At 40.5% G+C, this 21101-nt stretch overlaps 1 protein-coding gene across 2 annotated transcripts in view; it reads left to right on the top strand.

Annotated features, from left to right (window-relative positions):
- The window catches only part of PTPRO (protein tyrosine phosphatase receptor type O), a 143481-nt gene that overhangs the window by 59794 nt on the left and 62586 nt on the right, over positions 1-21101 (top strand). For both annotated transcript variants that reach the window (XM_086886000.1, XM_086885999.1), the window contains exon 2: positions 19296-19569. In XM_086886000.1, the coding sequence (XP_086742126.1) occupies positions 19296-19569 (274 nt within the window). The remainder of the gene's footprint in view (positions 1-19295; positions 19570-21101) is intronic.

Here is a 21101-nt window from a genome sequence, read left to right as displayed (position 1 = left end):
CTTGCCCTTTGCCTGCTTTTGGAGCAGCTCAAAAAGAGCAGATGGCTTTAAGTAATTTGGTCAATGCTGGTTTTATTTTTCATTCCTCTTTTGAGCTCTCACATGAAATCCATGGTTTGGCTGTTGCTATAAAGAGATTTTGAGGGGAATTATTTGCACATAGTTGCAAAAACAAACTATTGAAGAAACAAGTTTTTTTGGTATTGTGTCACCTGCTGTACTTTTAGCTGAAACTTTCAAGTTACTTTTTGGTATAAATTTTTACTTTTTTTTTCCTACAGATATTTTTGAGGAAGAAAGTTCAGCTATCAATAATTTTTTGGTTTTCAACAATCACCTTTAGTTCAATTGCTTTAGAAAAATACAACTTTTGTTTATTTAAAGGCAGGATTTTTTAAAAAAAAATATTTTATTATTTATTATTTCTATTTTTTAAAAAAAATTATGTGTTTTACCTTTAAAAGCAAAACTTTTTCCTTTAAGGTGTGACAAGAAGAGGTGAAATCAGTAGGGAGGTGCTGTTTTTAATGCTGTGGGGAGTATGACAGGAATGCAGCAGTCCTTGGAAGCAGTGATTTATTCTAACCTCAATACAGACAGTTAATTTAGATCTTCCTGTTTACTCCCAGCACAGAGTACAAAATGCTGTAGGCTCTGCAAAATGCACACTTGTTCAGGTTGCTTCATATTCTGAATTATTGTTGGGTGCCCTCATGATCATGAAGGGTTTGACTGTATTCTGGGGATTTATGTTCCCTTCTGGATACAGAATCCATTGCAGGTTATTTTCCTCGATAAAATATCTAAGGAAGAATAGAATATCCTAAATAGAATATCTAAAAATAGAATATCCTAATATATTTCCTTGATGGGAAAAGCCCTTTATTTAGCTAACCACAAGGTTTGGGATCTGGAGATGCACTGTTCTTTGGTTATTGGTTTGGGTTGGTTTTTTTTTTAAGTTGTAACATGCGGATGCGTAAGGATCAGCAACAAAAAGGTTCAGAAAGGCTGAGAGCAGCCAGCAATGGATCACAAAACCTGACCTAGATTATCAGTTTAACCTTTTTAGTTTTCAAACTTACATTTTTAGCTGCTGAGACCTTCTTCTGTCAGATTTTTTTTGGAGCTTGGGGATTTGCATTTATTTTAAGCTAGTCATCTGAATACTCTTTGTGGTTTTATGGGGATAGGCACACACACACATGTAAGATTATTTGACAGATTTGCTGGGTTGTATCACACACACTGTTCATGCTTTTCTTTTCCTTCTGTGGTACACGTTGTTTTGTGCTGTCTCACAAAGGATAAATTGGAGGTGACAGTAAACAACGAGCCTGACTTAGTATCTTGTACGTGATCTGAGGGCAATGTCGATTCCGTCTTTCGCGGATTTCCCTCAAGATCTGTACCTCAGCCTCACGTGTGCCAGGGCTAAAAAATGCTTCCTTGTCAGAAGTGAATCCCTTTGCGCAGTAAAACTTACAGGTTGCAGCAAACTACGGTAGAAACTAGTCAGGTTTACAGTGAAAGCAGAATATATTCAATCAGTTTAGTGCAAAATGCAAAATTTGTTTCCAGTTGCAGAAATGCCTCCTCCCACCCTGCCTGCAGAGGTAATCTTTCCCTTCAGAGCAGAATGTTACCAGCCTGATTTACCATTACCTTTCACCCTGGAATTATGATATGTGTGTAAAAGTTGTATCTATTCTGATATGCCAGCATACCCCACACCACGTGCCACTCATTCAATTGTTTGTAGTTTTGTTGTAAAAACCTCATCTTTGTAGCTTTTGAAGAAAAGGTGCTCACCTTACTGTGAATTGAATCCAGTTTCAACCCAGCCCTATGTATGCAACAGTGTGATTGAATATTAACTGAGACTGATGCATAATTATTATGGGGAGTTGACAGATAATTTCCATGGAGGAGCAGGACTGTGTGCAATTAAATTTCTGAAGGAATTACATGGACAATTATCATATATTTTGGGTAATGAAGAAATGCCAGCTCACTAAATGGATGTCTTCTGAGTAAACATTTCTGTTCATTGCAAACCTCATTTATATAATGAATGATATGCAAACTGCATTTGGACTGTAATAGATACAGCTCAGGTCACCAGCTTATTTAAAATATGTATAAATAATACAACTCCCTTGCAGATATAATTAGTGGAAAGGACCAAATTTGGAGCTTTTGGTCTTGAAAATGGGAGCCTTAACTTCAAAAACTGGTAGACTTACTTGGCAAATTGCTGCACAGCTTCACCCAACCTTCTGCTGGTCAAAGGAATAAGTTACTCTTCTCACTGCATGAGGTTTTTCATCTCCTTTCTTGACCTCCTTAACCCTCAACTGTCTTTTTCTTTCCTCCCCTGAAATACAGCAGGCTCCTGAGGTGATTCTTCCCCCTCCCCAAAGTTATTAACTCTTGTGGATAGGGGCCACTTCAATTTGAACTCCATCAGGTGTTTCACAAGAACACTGACTTTTCCAAGCTGTGCCCTAGCAGAAGTGGTGATAAATCTTTTCTGGAGCCTTTTCAGGCTGGGGAAGCAGCTGTCCCCCAGGCAGTCCAGGACTGGCTGATCCCAGTGCACAGCAGTTTCTCTCAGGTTCTCTCCTGGTGATTTGTCACCAATTCTTTTCTTAGCTTTTCATGGATTGATCGTCCTTGGGAATTCAAGGGCCAATAAGGTCACCAGATTAGGGTGAGGGCTTTGCTGTGTTGCTGAAACCTGCAAGCAAGATACCCTTGAATTTTCTCATGTTTCTCCCACTCTTTCAGATGAAATTCTTGTAATGTCAGAGCATTTTTGTACTGACATGCAGAACACATCCATGTACACTACTTGCAGTACAGCAAACCAGGCTGAGATAGAAACCTTTTAAATGGCAAAGTTCTCAATTCAATCTTTAATTACTAGAGGAAATGCTTAAGTGCATCACGTAAATAGGTTTAAGCTTCATCGTGTTTTTTGAATTGACAAAGGCAGAGAATTGACATTTTTCCATTTAAATCAAAACTTGCAGACTTGAATTCTAAACAAATGTAGCAATTACAGAATGAAACTTGTAGTGGATATGGATGGCTTAGAGTTCAGAGGTACACTAGCTACAGAAGCTGCTCTTGGATTTGAATATTGGGAAGTTTTGGAGTTATTTTGGCTTCAGGATGGAGAGGAACCACTAACAAAGAGAAGAAGTGAGTGTGGGTTTCAGTGTGGGAAGAGCTGCTGGGTTTAACTGATACCTAGAGCTGCTCTCTGTCCTTCCTCCCATTTGGAGGACAGGAGGAAGCATCTTCCTCTCCACTTTCTCTTCCTTTTACTGGTCTGAGAGAGCAGTGCTGTGCCTTGGGGTTTCTCCTTTCCCTGTCTCAGCTCTCTCACCTCTGTGGAGGCTGCTGGGGAAATTTGCCTGCCTTGTTTGGGTTGAATTCCACCACCTCAATCATCCTGTGTGCAGGGGAGAAAGAGATCACTGTGAAATGGGTGGTTTGATCCACCTTTCTTGAGTCCACTGAGACTGGGCTAAAGAAATCCGGTTATTATGGTTTCAGCTCTATTATTTACCCTCTGTGGGGCCTTTAACCATTTGTTTAACTTGTGGTAATTCACAGCCAGGCAATATTTTACCTTCCCATCCTCTAAGCTAACAGGAAGCTACACTGGCTACTGCTAACCCCATGCTGATATACTCGACCTCTCATCAACCTGTAGGAGCACAGAGTCATTTTATCTCAATTAAAAAGCATCTGTCTGGCTCACAGCTCCTGTAAAGCACCCAGAAAACAAATCCTTCACGTGTCTTCATCATTGCTCTGCCTGTGGAACCTCTCAAGGGGGTGATTGCCACAGGAGTAGAGTGAACACTGAAATTACAAAGGGCTTTTCTGTAATTCAGGGTTAATAGTTAATTAAGCAAAGTAAAAATGCCATTCAGTTGAGGGCATAGGTAAGTTTAAAGAGATTAAATACTGCTTTTTCCTCCTGCTTTTTTTAATTAAGATCAAGTCCCATTGAGAATCTGTGCCTTTTGGATCCATATCCATCCCCCAGCAAAATTCCTGCTCTTCCTTGCACCCAGCTGCTGGCATAGTATGGCAGGTTTAACCTAGGAGATATTACACATTACTTTAGACTTTATTTTCTTATTAGAAGAATGCTCTACATTTTTGTCAAGAACAGTGTACTGGGAGGGCTGTGATAAGCAGGGAACATTTCTCTCTGCCCAAATCTTGCTAACTAGAATCAGCCTTGAGGCAGATTGACCCCTGAAGACACAGGTACTGCTATTTTGGCTGAGTTCTCACAGAGGAATTTGCCTGAATGCTGCTCTGTCACTCTTGTTCAAGCAGCAGGGTAGGTGATGTAAAATTAATAATCCACATGAGTCATATACACATGATACTGTATTTATAGCAATCTTGTGAAGGCTCATTAACATGTATTAGAAAAGTACTTTGATGTTCTTCAGTGAAAAGATGCCAAATCACAGAAATACAGAGCATTTTGCAATCTTGATGCCAGTTTCTGTAAGTTCTTCAGTTTAAGACTGAAGTGCTCCCAAACTTCCTGGGAAACTGAATGATGGCCCAACAAGTCTATGGAGTGAGCACTTCCCACATTACATTTGTGCCATAAACCACACAGATTTTCTCATCTTCCCCAGTCAGCTGCAATAGCAACAGTAGAGCCACATAATTAACCAAAAATATTCTTTCACTGCTATTTGTTAACATAGTAGCTGGGAATGTAGGCTGGGCTAGTGAACCAAAACATACTCCTTTGCTACTGAATTTGGAGTGGGAGGAAGCGTGGTGGGGGAGATAAACCAAGTACAAATTACCTTTTTTCCTCCACACTCATTTGTTTTCAGGACTGAGCTGCCTTCAACAGGGAGAGAGAGGCAGAGTTAAGGGAGCAAATTGGGATTAGTCACTGCAGCGGCCATGCGTAGAGGAATATGCGATTATTTCTGGCTGACTTTTCTTGGTCTCTTGTCAAAAAGCACTGTTTCTGTGCACAAAATAAGGGGAAACTTAGCAGAAGGATTTTCCCAGCTGCCATGACTGACATTAGAAAATACTTCACAACCGAAGGCTTTTCAAACAAAAATTATTGGTGGGGTTGTCACGTTCTTGTGCGTTAAGGACGATGACATCCTTTGCACAGAAACAGAGGAGATGCAAAACCTTTACCCTTTTGGGGAGCAAAAATGAAAATTAAAATAGATTTCTGATCCCACAGCTGTGCTGGATGGCTGCAATGCAGGCTGAAGGAGCAGTGAGAGCTCCTGGTAGGGATGGAAGCCTTTTGGACTGGCTGCTGGATGAGGTATCCAGCTTAGTCTCCACATCAGTCAGGAGCAAGAAAAAAAATATACATCCAGTACAGAAGAGAGACACTGAGGAATGTGACATAGACAAATTAGTTGGAGATAAAAAACACTTGAAAATAACCTTCATTTTTAAAAGTGAGGAACATAAGAGCAAACCATATGCAAGTTTTACATGAAATATGCTTCCTATTTATATAATTTTTAAATATATACATGAAGCAAATTGACAGAAGCTGTTGAGATTTTTTTACAAAGCTCTACATAAAGGAGGCATTCTTGATTATTGATGGCAAGGCAGTATCACTTAAAGGCAGCAGTAGGGGAAGAAGCAGAAATAAGTATTTGTGTTCCCTGTTCCTGGCAGAGCAGGAGGCAGGTAATGGGGAGGAGTGGCACCAAATAATGGTAGCAAAAGTACTGAGTGGAAAAGGGTAAAACCTGAGTCTGTGCAGGATAACCAGTGAGGGGATTCAATATGACATCACCAAAACACACAGGAAACGTGTTTTAAATATTAAGTGTTCACTTCAACTCTTAATTATCCAGGTGTGGTAGTTTGGCATTTAGGGAAAAAAGTGGGGTAAAAAACAGGGTAACAGGAGCTGGGCTAAAGCAGTGTCAGGAGAAATGAAACATTTATAAACGGGGCTCTAAGAACATCTAAGAACAATCTAAGAAAAAAAATAAAATCTGAGGGATATTTAATTAAATCCCTCTAAAAAAAAATAAATCTGTCTTACCAGTACAAAATCCTTCTTATCATTTTTTGTGTACATAGAATCAAATCAATTAGTTCTCACAGTTGTAGCTTCTTCTGCCCTTTGAGGAGTTTTGTTTGAATTATAATCATTATTCTATCTGTGCATTTCTCCCTAGCTCCTCATTCTTGAGCTGATTTTGCTAAAGTGTTCTGAAAATTCTAGGAATGGCTCACATGAAACACCATGAGACAAACCAAAACCAACCACATAGATGTGGCCATCAAATACATTCATAATAACTTTTCAAAATTTAAGGGTGAATAAAACTACATGCAATGATTTCAGCTTCAGGTAAAATACTTGAGGTTTCTTAACAAACATAAATCAACATTAACATCAGTAGTATTTAGGCCAGATTGGGCAACAGTGTTTTTCTGATCTGCATCAGAATGAGAGCTCCTGGCTTTTCAAGGACAGCTTAATAAACCAAGCATGGTCTTCATCTTCCAGCTTCTGTTTTACCACGTGCAGATGCAGACTGCTTTCTTCCTGGCAGAGCCATCGTTTCGTGTGCTTGGAATTGATTATTTGTGATGTGATTGTAGCAGATTTCAACCGAGAATGGTGCCTCAAAGCTTATTTATTTATTTCTATTTTTTTATTTTTTTTTTTTAATTTTTAATTATTTTTTAAGTCTTATTTTATTACTCTGTTTGATGTGGAAGATGGAATTGCTCTGTAAGCCCTTGAAATTTAGAGGCAGCACACTGGCTTGCAGGCTGAAGAGGCTCCAGTGCTCTGGGCACACTATTGGGCATGTTTTTTGTGGTTTTGGTTTTTTTTCCTTAGCACTACAAGAGGAAAAAAACATCTTAGATATGATATCATATACCTGTGTCACTTCATAATCATTCTTTAGATGTCAAAAATCTTCTGTTCCTCCACAAGCTTGTCAGGTCAGGGAATTAATAATGAGCAGCGTCTGAGATAAGAGCACCTTGTATCTCGTAGCGGTGTGAAGAGGAAAATTTTGAGAAGTTCAAATACATCAGAGCCTCATCTGAGGGAATGAAACTGTTGTGTGCTCATAAAGATCCCTCTGAATTGCAGAGCCATCCAGGGCTATGAAGATGTAGCTGTTTCATTCTATTTCTGCTCTGCGCGCCTCGCGAACAATCGGCGTGGTGTGACTTTTTGATTTCACACTTGTTAATTGCTGTAGCTTCCAGGAGCATGTGCCAGTTTTGTTTCACAGCAAGAGCCCTCATCATGAATGACTCCTGGGTGCTGCTGTGCACTTTCAAATCTATTCTAGGTTAGTCCAAAAAGTCACACTTTATGACAGAGTGAGGCACTTGGAAAGAGGCTTTTTTCGTGACAGAGGTTACACCAAGACAGTGTATTGAGAGAATAACAGATCTCCCAAATCTGTATTCATCTGCACGTGTTGTTTTGTACATAATGGGACTCTCATCTGGCTCAAGGAATACAGGACAAATTATTTTACAAGGATGATATGTCCTTGTACTGTTTCTCCAGTGAATTGGACACAAATAGGTTTTCCATTACCATCAGTCATGCATGTCTCCTTTTTCCCCTCTTTCAAGTAGAGACAAATGGGGAAAAAAAATCCAATATTTCCCCAGCTTCTCTTTTTATTGTGGCCAATACTAAGATATTGCTGCTCTTTGGAACGTGGTCTCTAGTCTTTGGGTCTAATTTTCTTATTTATGTAGCCATTCTGTGGTTGTGTGCAACTTTAAAAGGATGTTGATGTTTTTCTCTGCCTTTTTGGTATGCAAAGTGTGAGGACTGAATGAAGAGCTAATAAGGCGAGAAAGAAGAATACTGTCAAACTGATTACAAACATGCAAATACTTTGTGCAAGCATGAATGTTCACTTTCACATGCATGCTCTCTAAGTGTTTGCAGCAGCAGAGAGAAGGACAGCATGGCTCATTTTGTCACCATAGGTAAATGCATTTTTTGTTTATAGACTGAGCTATGCCAGCTGATTGTGTTTATGGTCCTAATCTTTGTGGTAATTTAAGTCAGTTTTGCCTAGTGCTTGAAATCAGAGAGTGCAGAGTGTATTGCTGCTGGTGTTTCATTAAGCTGTGGAGAAACTTGCTTGCAAATGACTTTTGCTGCTGTGAATTTCAGGGAGCTCAGGGTGCTGTTGGGCAATGAGTTTCTCCTCTGAAGTCTGGAGGGGGTGGACAGAAAACTCCATGACTCACTAAGCTTTAGGTTTCTTCTGTGTGCTCTGCCCACTTGTATCATCACTTGAGAAATCATCACAGAAACATGCAAGAGTTACAACAGAGGTAACCTATTGTCAGCCACAGAAACAGAACCCAAAGAAACATCAGCCTTCTTCCTTCTTTGCTGCTTTAAATTTCTAAAGGATGGTGGGAAACAGCTTGGGCAGGAGCTTCTGTCCATTGGCTCTCCTGGCACCTGAGTTAGGTGGCAAAAATTGCATCCAGAGCAAACCTGAGCTGAGAAACAACATTGTAGACTGATACTGATAATAAAGAGCTTTCACTGCTGTAAGAGCACACTGGAGTGGAAGAGGAGAGAAAACTGAATGCTGTCAGTAGGGACCTGGCAGAGAAGAAGTAAATAAAGTAATTAAAATTTAAGAGGGCTATAAATAACTAAGAGAAACCGCTCATTTGGCTTGGAGATGAAGCTGCTTCTGTTACCACAGGGGCTCAGGGCTGCCAGTGTGCCTTTTCTTACATCTTCTGTTGTACATCTATGAAGGACCATGCTGTGAAGATGGAGAGGTGTAAGAGTGCACATTAAACCTGACATGAAAAATACCTTAGTGCCCAGTTCTGGTGTTTTGAAGGATATTGTAGGTATTTATCTGCGTTATAGGACACCAGATACATTTACAAAACTTTCCTGGTGACTTTTTATGGTCACATTTAAGGCAAAAGAGCCACGTCAGTTTTGTAATTGTAAAGTACAGGCAGGTGTGCTCCCAGGAGGAACATGAAAAATACTTTGGTTCCATCAAAGAGTTGGGTAAGACCTCAGGGAATGCATGTACTGCATGAATTTGAAGTGCAGGAGTTGATGAGATAAGGGAGATTTGTATATTTACACTGCAGTTATTGAGAAATTACCACACTAAGACCTGCAAATGGCAGTCAGACCAGGCTAAATGTATTTTTGCCTGGATTAGTATAATTCAAAATGACCAGTGCTTATGTATGAAAGCACCACTTTCATACTGTGAGTTAAATAGAAGACAAAAGAAAAATAAAAATCCATGTCATCATCCTTCATCCTTATCCTTCTCTTTCACTGGCAACAAAAATACTTCATAAAATGGAAGAAGAAAATTACAGCATAAACAAATATATGGCGAACCCATATCTAGAAGCTAACTAGGAAAGAAAGGCATTATCACTTTTGAACTGTGCATATTTTTAAATGTCAGAATGGTAGGATTGCACAGCACATTGTCTAGCAGCCTGAAAGCTTTTTTATATTAGCAATGAGTTAATGCCTATGAAATAAAGCTCAGTAAATATTTACTGTGGTGTATGTCTGGGAAAGGCCATGTTGACTCATTTAAGGTTATGCTGTTTATAAATTCATCCTTTTCAGAAGACACTACAGAGGTTTAGCATCCTGAGTTAAAATGAGGAAACATCATTCTGAGAATTTATATTTTGGTTTTACTGTCAGTTGTACTTCAGGGAACAGACTTCTCATCACTGATTTCCGCACAGCTTTTTCTCAGCTGATTTCATCTCTCAGTTTATTAAGCCTTCTCTTGCCTGGCTAGCCATTGTCGTGCCTGGGGAAAAGCTCTGTCAGGTATTAAAAGAGAAATATATAAAAGAAAGCTAATGGCAAAAGTTTAATTCTTTCAATTCTGCGCTCACAGGGTACGTAGCTGCCAAACCAGAGAGAAATGTGATGTGTGTGCTCTCCATGCCATTACCGCTGAGCTACCTCAGCCTGAGATATTAGGCTGATGAATGTATTTGTAGTGGTTTGACTGCCTCCCTGTTGGCCACTGAATAGCTGCCAAGTGTAAAAACCACATGACCACATCATAATTTCTGTGAGGAGAACACTAAACCTGCACAACAGGAGGCTCAGCATCACCTGAGACCAAGACTTTTATTATTCTTTGAATGACTTTTCAACAGCCTCACTTCATAAAAGACTCAAAACAAATTAGAAGGGAGTTTCAGGGGGTTATGACTCTTTGGCAGCTCCAGAAAAGAGACCTTGATCTCCTGATTGATTCTTTGTTCTCAGGGCCTGCCTTTGTCACAGAGGTAAAGGATTTATGGACATGCTTACATCTTTTGCTGAGTAGGACCTTCCGTGTGCTTAAAGTTATTTGCCTTGCTCAGTCATGGCCATCATGCACTTTTATACTGCTGGAAAAGAGAATAGCTAAACAAAACTTAAACCTTATCATATCAATTTGGACAAAAAAAAAAAAAAAAACAAAAAAAGACCAGGAGCCATAATACATAAAAATGGCTTTACAAATCAGAGTTGCAGCTGCCATCATACCACACACAGCTGTTTCTGGTCTCATCTGGCTCTTGATGTTTAAATGGAAGGTGCAGAGAGGGACAAGCATCTGCAGAAGGGAGCTCGTGTAAGGTTAAGTGGGTAAATCATATTCTTCAGATCCATCTCTCCCTACAGAGTACAGAGGGAACCTAGATGATAAGATTTGATTCCACATCCAATTTTTATTATGATAAAATGAAGGCAGATTAATTCCACACTAAGTGCAGAAGTTCCATCACAAAAGTTCTGGCCAGCAGGTCTTTGAGGTGTCCTCATTTAGGCAACATCAGTCATTGTCCCCTGGCCAGTCTCCTCCTCTGGGTGGGGTGGCACTTTTACATCTGGAGGACTTTCCAGCAGCTGAGGGTTCTGGCTCCATTTCCTGAGCTCTTTGTATTCACTCCTCTCTTTCTCCTCCTTCAAGTCAGCCCCTGGCAGCTGTGCTAAAAACTAAATGCTTGATCCACCACAACCAAATAAATCCTGCTGGAGCCATCCCTGCGGGGCAAGGTGGCAGTGACAAGCTCTGAGCTTGAGTTTGGGAGTGTTTATGACTTCTGAGCAGCACCTTGCCAGTGTGACAGAGCTTTCTTCTGTGGCTGTGAACTTATCAGATCACCACAAATGGCTGAACTGAGCCTAGAGGCATGGTAGAAATGAATTGAAAATCGGGCTGTAGCTACAATTGGAATGTTCTGTGTGGATTTGCAATTGACCCTGTGCTGTACAAAGAGTTACAGAGCCCATCTCTTGCTAGTAATCAGGGAAATGGCACTGTCAGCTTGCTTCCCTTTGAGCACAGGTTAGAAAAAAGCAAAAAAAAACCCATAACCAAGCAAAACAATCAATCACACACACATACACACTTTACCACAGCAAATCCTTCAGCAAGAAAAAATACCATTCATCTGCAGAAACGATATATAAATAACAAGAGGAAAATCTCAGCAGCTTGTCTGTTCATCTCTTGCCAGTTTAGAGAGCACAGGGACACCACAAAGCAATCAAGTGCAGAACATCAGGTTCCTTTTGGATCTGGAAACAAAATCAACCTGTACTTGAACCTGAATAAACAATCTTTCAGGGATAGCTATAGCCACATTACAGTTATGGCTCAGGGAAGAAGGGAACTAAGCATAGCTAGGTTTTCCAGACCATGCCATGACTCCTGTGACCATTGAAGAGAGGGTGGTGGGTGTTTGTGGCTTTTTTTCTGGAGAGCTGAGGGGCAGGAGGGGATAGAAAAATAACCAGCAATAAGGCAGACCACTTTTTTAAGGTGAGCACCAGATGAAAGTGAAGTCAGCAGACTTAGATGGGGGAAAAGTGAACCCCACATTTGCCTCTGAATTCTTCATGTCACAAAACCAGATTTGGAACAGGAATTCTTTGTTGGTTTTTTTCTTGTTGTTTGGTTTTTGGGGGGGGTTTTGTTGTTTGGTTTTTTTTTTGTGAATGCATCCCAATTTCATTACTTCTCTAGCAGTCTCAGAATTTTGAAAATACTTAAGGGCACTTTGGTTCCTAATCCCCTTTAAAAACATTTGCAGATATGGAACGAAGAATTAGGATTCTGGAATAGCCCCTGCAAATAAATCCAACGTGTCTATTTTGTTCTGTTATTGTAGATCAACATGGGGGGAAGAGAAAGTCTTGTTCTCTTCCACCATTTTCCCTTACATTGCTTTGTGATTACAAATTAATTTGATAACCACTTTGGTCTCCAATTTCTCTGACAAGTGAGAACTCTTCCCCCCAGCTGTGCTCTTTATAGATAACGCAAGTAGCAAAGCACTGCATTCTGCCTTTAAGAACTAGTTCACTTTTGCACATATAAAGGGTGTATATGCACCATAAAAATTCAAAATTGAGGCATTTTCCACTCTTGTAGCACCCACCAGGTCAGTCTCTACCCCTCTGTCATAATCTCTGCCAAAGCATGTAGTATGAAATTCAGCTGACTCCAGCCCAGTTCATCTCAGCTGCACAATGCTGCTGGAATAGTTCTCGTGATGCAACATCAGTGTTCCCGTTCTGTTGAACATCAGGAATTTTCTCTGTAACTTCCTGGTGTCACCTTTCAGCACCAGCAGCTGCTCAGAAGCTGTTTCAGCATCTGAAGCTTCTATTACAGACTTCCATTATTGGCAGAGGTGAGTGCACAGTTTTGGAGCTGAACAGCATGAATGAATTTGTCCTTCACCACCAAAACCCCCATCTCCAGTGTTCCTTCTCATCTTCCAGCAGGGCACTTTGCAATGTATAGACACCTCAGAGATTGTTTCTCACCATGGAAGGCGAGGCTTCTTTCTAATTCTTCAGAATCTACCTTAATTTATTGCTCATTTGTTCACTCTGCCCCCTCCTTCAGCCTTGTCACGAGGTGTTCTGCTGCTCCTTCCTCCTGGGATGGTCAGTGAGCTGTAGCTGCAGCTGTTTTGCCCTGTGGATGCTGTGCTGTGAGAGCCCTTAATTGCTGGATAGTATGTGTGTTCTTAGGGTAATGTGTACATGGAGTTTCTCTTCCTTTCCCCCTTCTCACTCTTATTTGGAATTTAGCAGGGGATCCAACCGGCACATCCCACCTGGCACATGTTCAGCTCTGATTATTCTTCCATTGGTTCAGGCAGAAATTTGCTCTCATTCTTGTCCCAGAGAACAAGGATTGACTGGAGAAGGGCCATTTAGGTAAAATGAAAGGATTTGAGGCAATGTGATGCCCTTTTTCCATTCTCTGTTATTCATATACAGGCTCAAGAGGGAAGAAATATTTTAATTAAAGTACAAGGTTCATCTGGCATGTGCTTGGCTACATCCACAAGGGATGGCTAAACTTTAATTGCAGAGGCTCCATAAAGACCTAAGTTGGGGAAGGGGACCAGAATTGTATTTTCTTTCAGCAGAATTACGCTTTTTGACATAATTTTAGTACTAGGGATAAGCTAAAAATCTAGAGTGGAGAGAAACCAAACTGTGTCTGCCTGGGTGTGAATTCCTAATGTAGTTTTAAACTTGGTTAACATCAAGGCTTCTGGAACACTATGCTTGGGTTTTGCCCTCTGTGCTAGAAAGATGGGCTAGAAATACATATTTAGCAATAATTTATTAAGTATTGGATGTATTAACAGTGGGATACATATTAGCCTTACTGAAATTAGCATTCTGGAATCTACTTAATGCTGTCATAGTAGCAGTTGATTGTGTGAAGAAATATTTTCCTTCCAGGTTATTAACTTCAGAATGGCAGCAAAATGTGGTGGGCTGTACATACCTGAATGATGTTTGCTTAAAAAAAAACCCACCCCCCTGCTTTGCATTTGTGGGCAGAGATGGGAAAAAAATACTTGTCCCCTTAGAGCTGTCTCCCAGAGCAAAGAAATGTGGAAGCTCATTTATAAAATATGACCAGAGGATTGTTATTACTGGCTTTTTGAGACTCAGAATAGCAACAGAGCTGAGGACACTATTCATAGAGCAGAATGCCAGAAATGATGTGTTAACCTGAATCACAAGCCATAAATTATTGAGAACTGCAGATTTTACTAGCCTTTTACATGTTAAAATATTCCTTTTTGTATGGAAAATCTTAAGTATGCAGATTTGCATTTTTTTTTTTCCCATGGAGTATTTCTTCTGAAGAGTGTTTACTAAGGGATGATCTTTACACAACCTGTGGGAAAATACAGATGAAAACAAAAGCTTCAGAAATAGATATTCTTATTCTCCAAGTGTCTTTCCATTTTTGTCAGAAGGCTGTGACATTTTTGTTCACACTTTTGAAGATCATGTCAAACAATCCTTTCCTCTAGCAGTCAGCACTCAAGTCTGAGCCTGCTCCAGGAACATGTGGAAAGCTTAGGATGTACTTCCTATGTTCTTTAAGGATGACTTTACCTATTTTGTTGAAACTCTAGGAGCTAACAATGATAGCTAGCAAATCCAAGGAAGCCATATTTTGCAATATTATTTATCTCTTACGTGTTTTCTGTGGTTGTACCACTGCAAGTCTGTAGCAGAGGCCAAGATCCTAAATTCTGGATCCCAGTGCTGTGGTTTTTTTGTAAGGCTTGGACTCAGTGAACCCAGTGACAGAGGACTGCAGCAATCTTGCCAAGCTAGGACTATCAGCCTTTTGGCTGTTTAGTGCATTTCCAAAAGTAATTCCAGTCTTAGATGAATCCACAGGTATTCTGGCTGAAAAGGTCATCCTGGCTTAGTCATTCCATTTAAGTACCCAATATTAAGTAAGATGAATCGTGGTGAGAATGAGTCACCATGTGATTTAGAGTGAAATTAGCATTATTGGCCACCAGGACAAAATATATCTGAGTGTAGTAGGATCACTCACAAAACAGCCAGTATTTCATCTTAGAGGTGTGGATATAGTGTTCAATATTTTCTTGTTATTTTTGTCCAACATCATGCAGTAGGTGATCAGTACCTAAGAAATAGATCCTCATAGCTTTAAAATTTGCTCCTGCTTTGGGATTTCAGATGCCCACTTTGAAAATTCTGTCATGGTGCAGGATTTACTCTGTAAAAGTTGACGAAAGTCAGATTCGTTTGGGATTTTAGTTGCACTTGCCTGGCATTAGATAATGAGATGCAGTTTAATTTTACAGAGCTGATGAGAGTCCACAGCTCCTCTTAAAGTCAGCAGAACTTATAACTGCTTGCACTTCTGGTAATTGGGTTCTGGCACAATGTGTTTCAGAATGAGACATTCAAAAGCTAGAGTACTTAAAATTAGTAGTTGCTTTGCAACTTCGATCTCTTCCTCATGTGTAAAACTCATTATGTTATATGGAAATAAACCGAGGATATAAACTTCTGAAAAAGGGACTCTGAGCTCTGCTGCACACCATTTATTTTCCTATTACTCTTTGGATATTGTTTATTTGACGTGTTGTATATCTCCTTGCCTCCCCTTCCTTTTTATTTTAATTGGGACCTGGTTATTGGCTGGAAATTCCGCTAGCATGACTCATCCCTGTGCTGGAAATGACTGGGAACAGGCATCACATTGTGGGATTTACTTCACCCCTCCTTTCTTTTTTTTCTTCTAAGTGCTTTATCGTGGCACGAGCTTGTAATAATAAACTAGGAAGGAAGTTGGAGCTAATCATTTGGTTCTGAATGCACAAGCCCTGCCAAATTTCCCCACAGGCATGAAACAGCCGCTCAAGCTGTGACACCAGCAAATTAAATCCTGGAGGTAGCTGACCAGAAGTAATGAAATGTGTATTTACCATACTGATGCTGTCAGTCTTAAGACACACTGGCTTTACAATCTAGTTAAGTGGGGCATGTTTGTCACTTCCAGTGGTGCTTAGAGGAAATACTCAGGTTTTTGCTCAGCCTTCTTTTCAAAATCACAAGCCCGGTGCTGGCTGGTAACCCTGACCTCGTATAACTTGAAGAAATGGTGACCAGAATGGTCTGTTCTTTTAAAACACTGCCCAAGTGGAATCCATAGTCCAAAGGAGATAAATGATTTTGTCTCATGGCATGTTAATTGCCAGTTCTTTTGATTGATCTCTTATCTGCCGCTCCAGTCTTAGAAGATGAAATTAAAGGCTAAAAGTTATTTCAAGAGCCAGCGGATAATAAACAGCAGATGTCTCCCACAAACCATGTGGCCCATGCATGCAGCTGCTGGAAAGCCTGTGAGCACACAGAGGTGTGGAAAAGGGACTTCTTCCACCTTCCCTTCCCATGGTCACTGAAAAGGGGCCACTCAGGAGAGGGAAGCATCCTGCAGATGGGCACAGTGCTGGGTTGGATGGCTGCTGAAGAGATGGCCCTCAAAAAATGCATCATGGCAGCAATTGCAATTGCAATTGCATCATTCCAAAGCATCTGGACACAGGCACGTGGATGAGGGAAGCTATCACTTCATAATCCCCATGTGCTTAAGGTGATAGAGGACTCAAAAAAAGCTATTTACTCCAGGCAGGTGTCATAGGTAACAGCAGCAAATGAGAGTTTATTTGGCTTGGAGAGGCATTCTATGCTAAATGTGTGAGAACTGTTGAAGAAGGCTCGTGAATCATTTGCTGAACGGTGCTTGCTGTGGATTCACCAAAACACTGAGGGGAAAAAATAAAAGTATGGTTTTCATTATGGTTAATACAATACCCATGGAAGAATCAAAGAGTAAAATCACAAACCCATATGAGCATTCTCTGAAAGCATTTAATTATATCCTAGGAATGTCCATGACTCTGCAATTACATGCTTAATTTCCAGCTGTCCTTGATTAGCATAGCAAATGATTTGTAGTACAACCAGCTATAAGGAACTTGCTTTGAACTGTTTGCTGGCACGTGTAAATTCGTTTGGCACTATTGGCTGGTTCTTCATAGCGAGGTAAGCAGGTGGAGTCCACACTGTGAGATTCAGTGCCAAGGCCAAGGGAAAGGCCAGAATAATTTTAGAGACAACACCATACTTTTTTCTCTAGTCTGTGGAAGGTCAGAACCCACGGACTTCTGTGGGATTATACTTGAATGTAGGAATAACCTTGCTAAATCCTTGCTTGGTGTTGGAAGACAACGTGGGCTCTGTGATACAATAGTGCATGTGCTTTTGGAAAGGCAGCTCACCTGTGCCTTCCTTCTCCTGTCTTCCCACACCAGGAGGGCTGAAGAAGGATTGAATCCAGATTTTCTTAGTGAAAAGAAAATAGGAAGAAGGCTAAGAGAACCTCTACTTGGTTTTGACCAGATCTAAGCGTAATCCCCAGTTAAATGTTTGAGTCTGTGTGAACCCAGATGCTAGACTGGGATTTAAGGCAAAATGGAACCCCTTGAAATGTAGAATTTTGATCTGCTCAAGGGTAAGCCTGTTGAATTCGGCTGAGGCTGAGGAAAACACATGGAAGCTTTTATGTAGTTGTACTCTTACATTATAAACCTTTTGGAACAATTGCTTTGCCATCTGTGAAAAATTACCCAGGCTTCTGCACCAAAATATCCTCCCATCGATAACATTGGCAGATACCATTTTAACAACTTAAAAGTAATTTTTTAAAAGACCAACTAAAGCAAACCTCAAATCAGCAGCTGAATTTGCATTGCCTCTGTTTTTAATCTCAGGCTTGGAGCTGTCTAGACAGGTTATCCTATTTGGGTTGGACTGATTATGTGCTTTGTGCCTTGCTCTCCTGTTGGATCAGATGAGTGGCTTTGCTTAGGGCCTTTGTCTCAAGCCTATGGGGTGGGATAACCTTAGGTACACTGTAAATGTCAAAGCCCAATGATAATGCCATGAATACATGTGGAGACAAACGGCTGCTGCTTTAAATCTTACACTCCTACAACCAATTCTTTATTCCCAGCAGGTTTATTGTTGTTGTTGTTGTTCTTGTGGGGTTTTTTTGCTTGTTGGTTTTGATTTTTGTTGGGGTTTTTTTTCCCATGGGGCTTTTTTGAGGTATTTTTTTGGATGCCAGGAGTCAGCAATGCCATGTGAATTTCAAATAGGGATCCTGGTTCTTGCAGCATAAATCCCAGAAATATTGTTCTCATGTAAGGACTCCCACTACACAAAACCACAAGAAAATAAGAGGTTGTCAGGCTGCTAGAATTAACCTCTGAAGTAGGTCTCTAGCTCTCCCTGGTACAGGAGCAACTTGACTGAAGAAGTTGCAAACTAACCTTGCTTTTCCACCTTTCCCTGAGAGCTCCCAGCTGGTGAAATATGAAAAAAACCAAAAAAAATACTGTGAAGTTGGGAACTGAAAACACCAGATATTATAACTTTCATGGGGGGTAAAAAAAATTATAAGCTGTGGTGTGTTCTAATAAACAAAAAGGCAACTCTTGAAGTAAGCTTGAACTTTTCCTTCTCATTAATTAGCATGAATCTGTTTTGAAATTCCTGTAGAGGACAAGTGCTTCTCCTGACAGCTGGTTTGAAATTAATAAAATGGAAAGTGTTTTCAGCTGGCAGTGTTTTAACACGGTCATGATACATGAAAACAAGGTTAAATTGCTACTTTCTCTCTACTAGTAAAAGAATATGTTATTCTATCTAGCTGATAAAAGAAATGTTGAAAATTAAATGCTGTCGCTTGGGAAATTAAAAGTGGCAGCCAAAACTATGGACATAGTGGTGAGAGCTGCTTATCACCTGGTTCTTGCTGAAATGGGCAAGTGTGGTTAATCCAATACCCATTTGGAAAAGCTTAGGCAGTACCAAAAATTATTCTTCATTTGTAGGCTTTCAGAATGTATTGCATTGAGGAATATATGATCCTATTTCTGCAAGATAAAAGAATCTTGATTTAATCACCTCTTTTTTTGGGGATTTAAATGACATCGAGGCTTTATTGGAAATCCTCTTGCCCCTGATACCCTTTACAATCTCATCCTTCTTCTGCTGTACTTCACCTTTCCTCATGAAAGGATGACAGAGGCTTTATTCCTCGGGATGTGAGGAATTGAGTATCTGGAGTACCAAAACACACAGCAGGATGCAGAGAGACTGGCCTCTGATAATCAGGTACCTGTGGGCTTTGGCTGACTGTGACTTGTAGCCTGAATTGCTCCTGTTGGATGTTAACTCTCCTGTAGAATATAAGATGTAACTATATTGCAAATATAACATGAGTATCTTATGAATAACAAGGGAAATAGGTGAAAGTAAAATAGTAGGATTTACTTCAACAAACTCTTTAATTCTTGTCTTGCAGAATGCAGAGCCTTTCCAAGTTGCTGTCCGAGAAGACAATTGTATCATTGTCTCCCTGGAGGCATCAGATGTGGTGAGCTCATCCTCTGTGTATGTTGTGAAGATAGCTGGAGAATCCAAGAACTACTTTTTCCAGTTCGACGAATTCAATAGCACTTTACCTGCCCCTGTGGTTTTTAATGCCAAATACCATGGCCTGTATTACATAGTCACTCTCTTGGTAGTGAACTCAAATATGGTTTCCAAGTCAGCAAGATCAATCACTGTGTTAACCAGTAAGTAACATCTTACTCTTCTTTTCTTCTGTCTGTTGTCTCTGTGTGTGGCTTTGTTTCCCCTGAAGTTTTCTTGTGAAGAAGGTTGGGTGGTTGTTGGGTTTTTCCAATGGGTCCTGCTTGTGTGTGGGATGCATCCCTGTGTGAGAACAGTAGGGAAGGAGTCTTGGCAAAGTGTGAGTGAAAATTCATGAGGTGTGGGTAAAAGCAAAGGAAAGGCTGTAGATTTCCCCTGGCCGACCCTTCCTGAACACTGAGGTGTAGCATACTAAAAACAATGTGATAAATGAACTCCCCTTTTCAGATGCTCATCCTAAACCCTTTGAACCAGGAGTTCCAAAAATCTAGTAAAGGGCATGACAAGTGTTGACTGAACTTTCAGTGTAAGCAGTCCCCTTATATAATGAGTTTTATTCTCTTTTAAATGCTATAACATTGTTCTTTGATTTTATAGAATTTATAGAATATAAAATTATTTCTTCATCTGGAAGGTGACAAAAGTCTGTTTGGATGGAGCCAGACTAATCTTCTGGTTTTATTTTCCTAAATGGCACCTTGGATTGTATGGGTAGTTTTAGTTGTATTACATCTGAGGAATAGTTAGGATTTTTTGTACCTGTGTTATTGTGTCAGTGAGGAAACACCATCCATGGTAATAGCATTCAAGTTAAAGTAGGTTCATGTCTTATTGAGTGAGGTACCTAAAATTTAGAAGTAACAAGATTTTACATCATCTGTACATTCTTCAGCCTTCCCTTGTGTGCTCAAGTTGTGCCCTGATGAGGAAAGCCGTGAAGCTTTCCATGGGAAAAGTATCATGTTGTCGGGTAATGCAAGTACTGAACAATTTCAGGGTTCACAGGCAGCGTGATTTTCCTTTCCTTTGACTGATTTAACCCTGTAAGCAAAGTAGTAATTTCAATCCAATTTTCTCTTTGTTTTCCTCAAAGAAAATAATTAAAGCATCTGTTGTCACGTACAACTGGGGGGAAAAAAAAGCCTCACTATTTATTTTTCACGGTTTTTGGGTGCTGCATTTGCAGTTGTGCAGGAAGGCTTGTTTCTCTTTGATTTCCAGAGCCCACGAGGGTCTCTGGTACAGGGAAGGTGTGATCCAGGCTGGCAGATGGTGCACACAAATGTCTGAAGGAAGAAGGAAGCCAGAGTCACTCAGCCCACCAAAGCCAGCCCCAGGCTTCCCATTTCTAGCTCAGGGGAGGTTCCACAAGGTGTTCCTGGAAAAGTGTGAGGCTGATGGCTCCAAGGGCATGTCCTGTGTCACTCCCACTCCTGCAAGGCTTGATGGTTCCACCACCTGTCTGATGGGGGTGTGCTGGCAGCATCCTGGGGTTTCCTGCTGCTCCCCCAGACCTCAGAAGGACCAGTGATTCTGGCTCTCAGCCCGTGCTCCCAGTGGGAAACAAAGAGAGAACAGTGGATTTCTCTGGTTCTGCCTCAACAGAGAGACAACCACGTTCCTGGAAAAGGAAGGGCAGTCCTGCAGGCAGCACTGAAGGATGATGCACTGAACT

This window comes from Cyanistes caeruleus, chromosome 4 (genome assembly GCF_971803275.1).
Source record: "Cyanistes caeruleus chromosome 4, bCyaCae1.hap1.1, whole genome shotgun sequence".
NCBI classification, from domain to species: domain Eukaryota; kingdom Metazoa; phylum Chordata; class Aves; order Passeriformes; family Paridae; genus Cyanistes; species Cyanistes caeruleus.
Note: the sequence above shows the minus strand (reverse complement) of the source record. Positions and strands in the feature narration are given on the sequence as shown.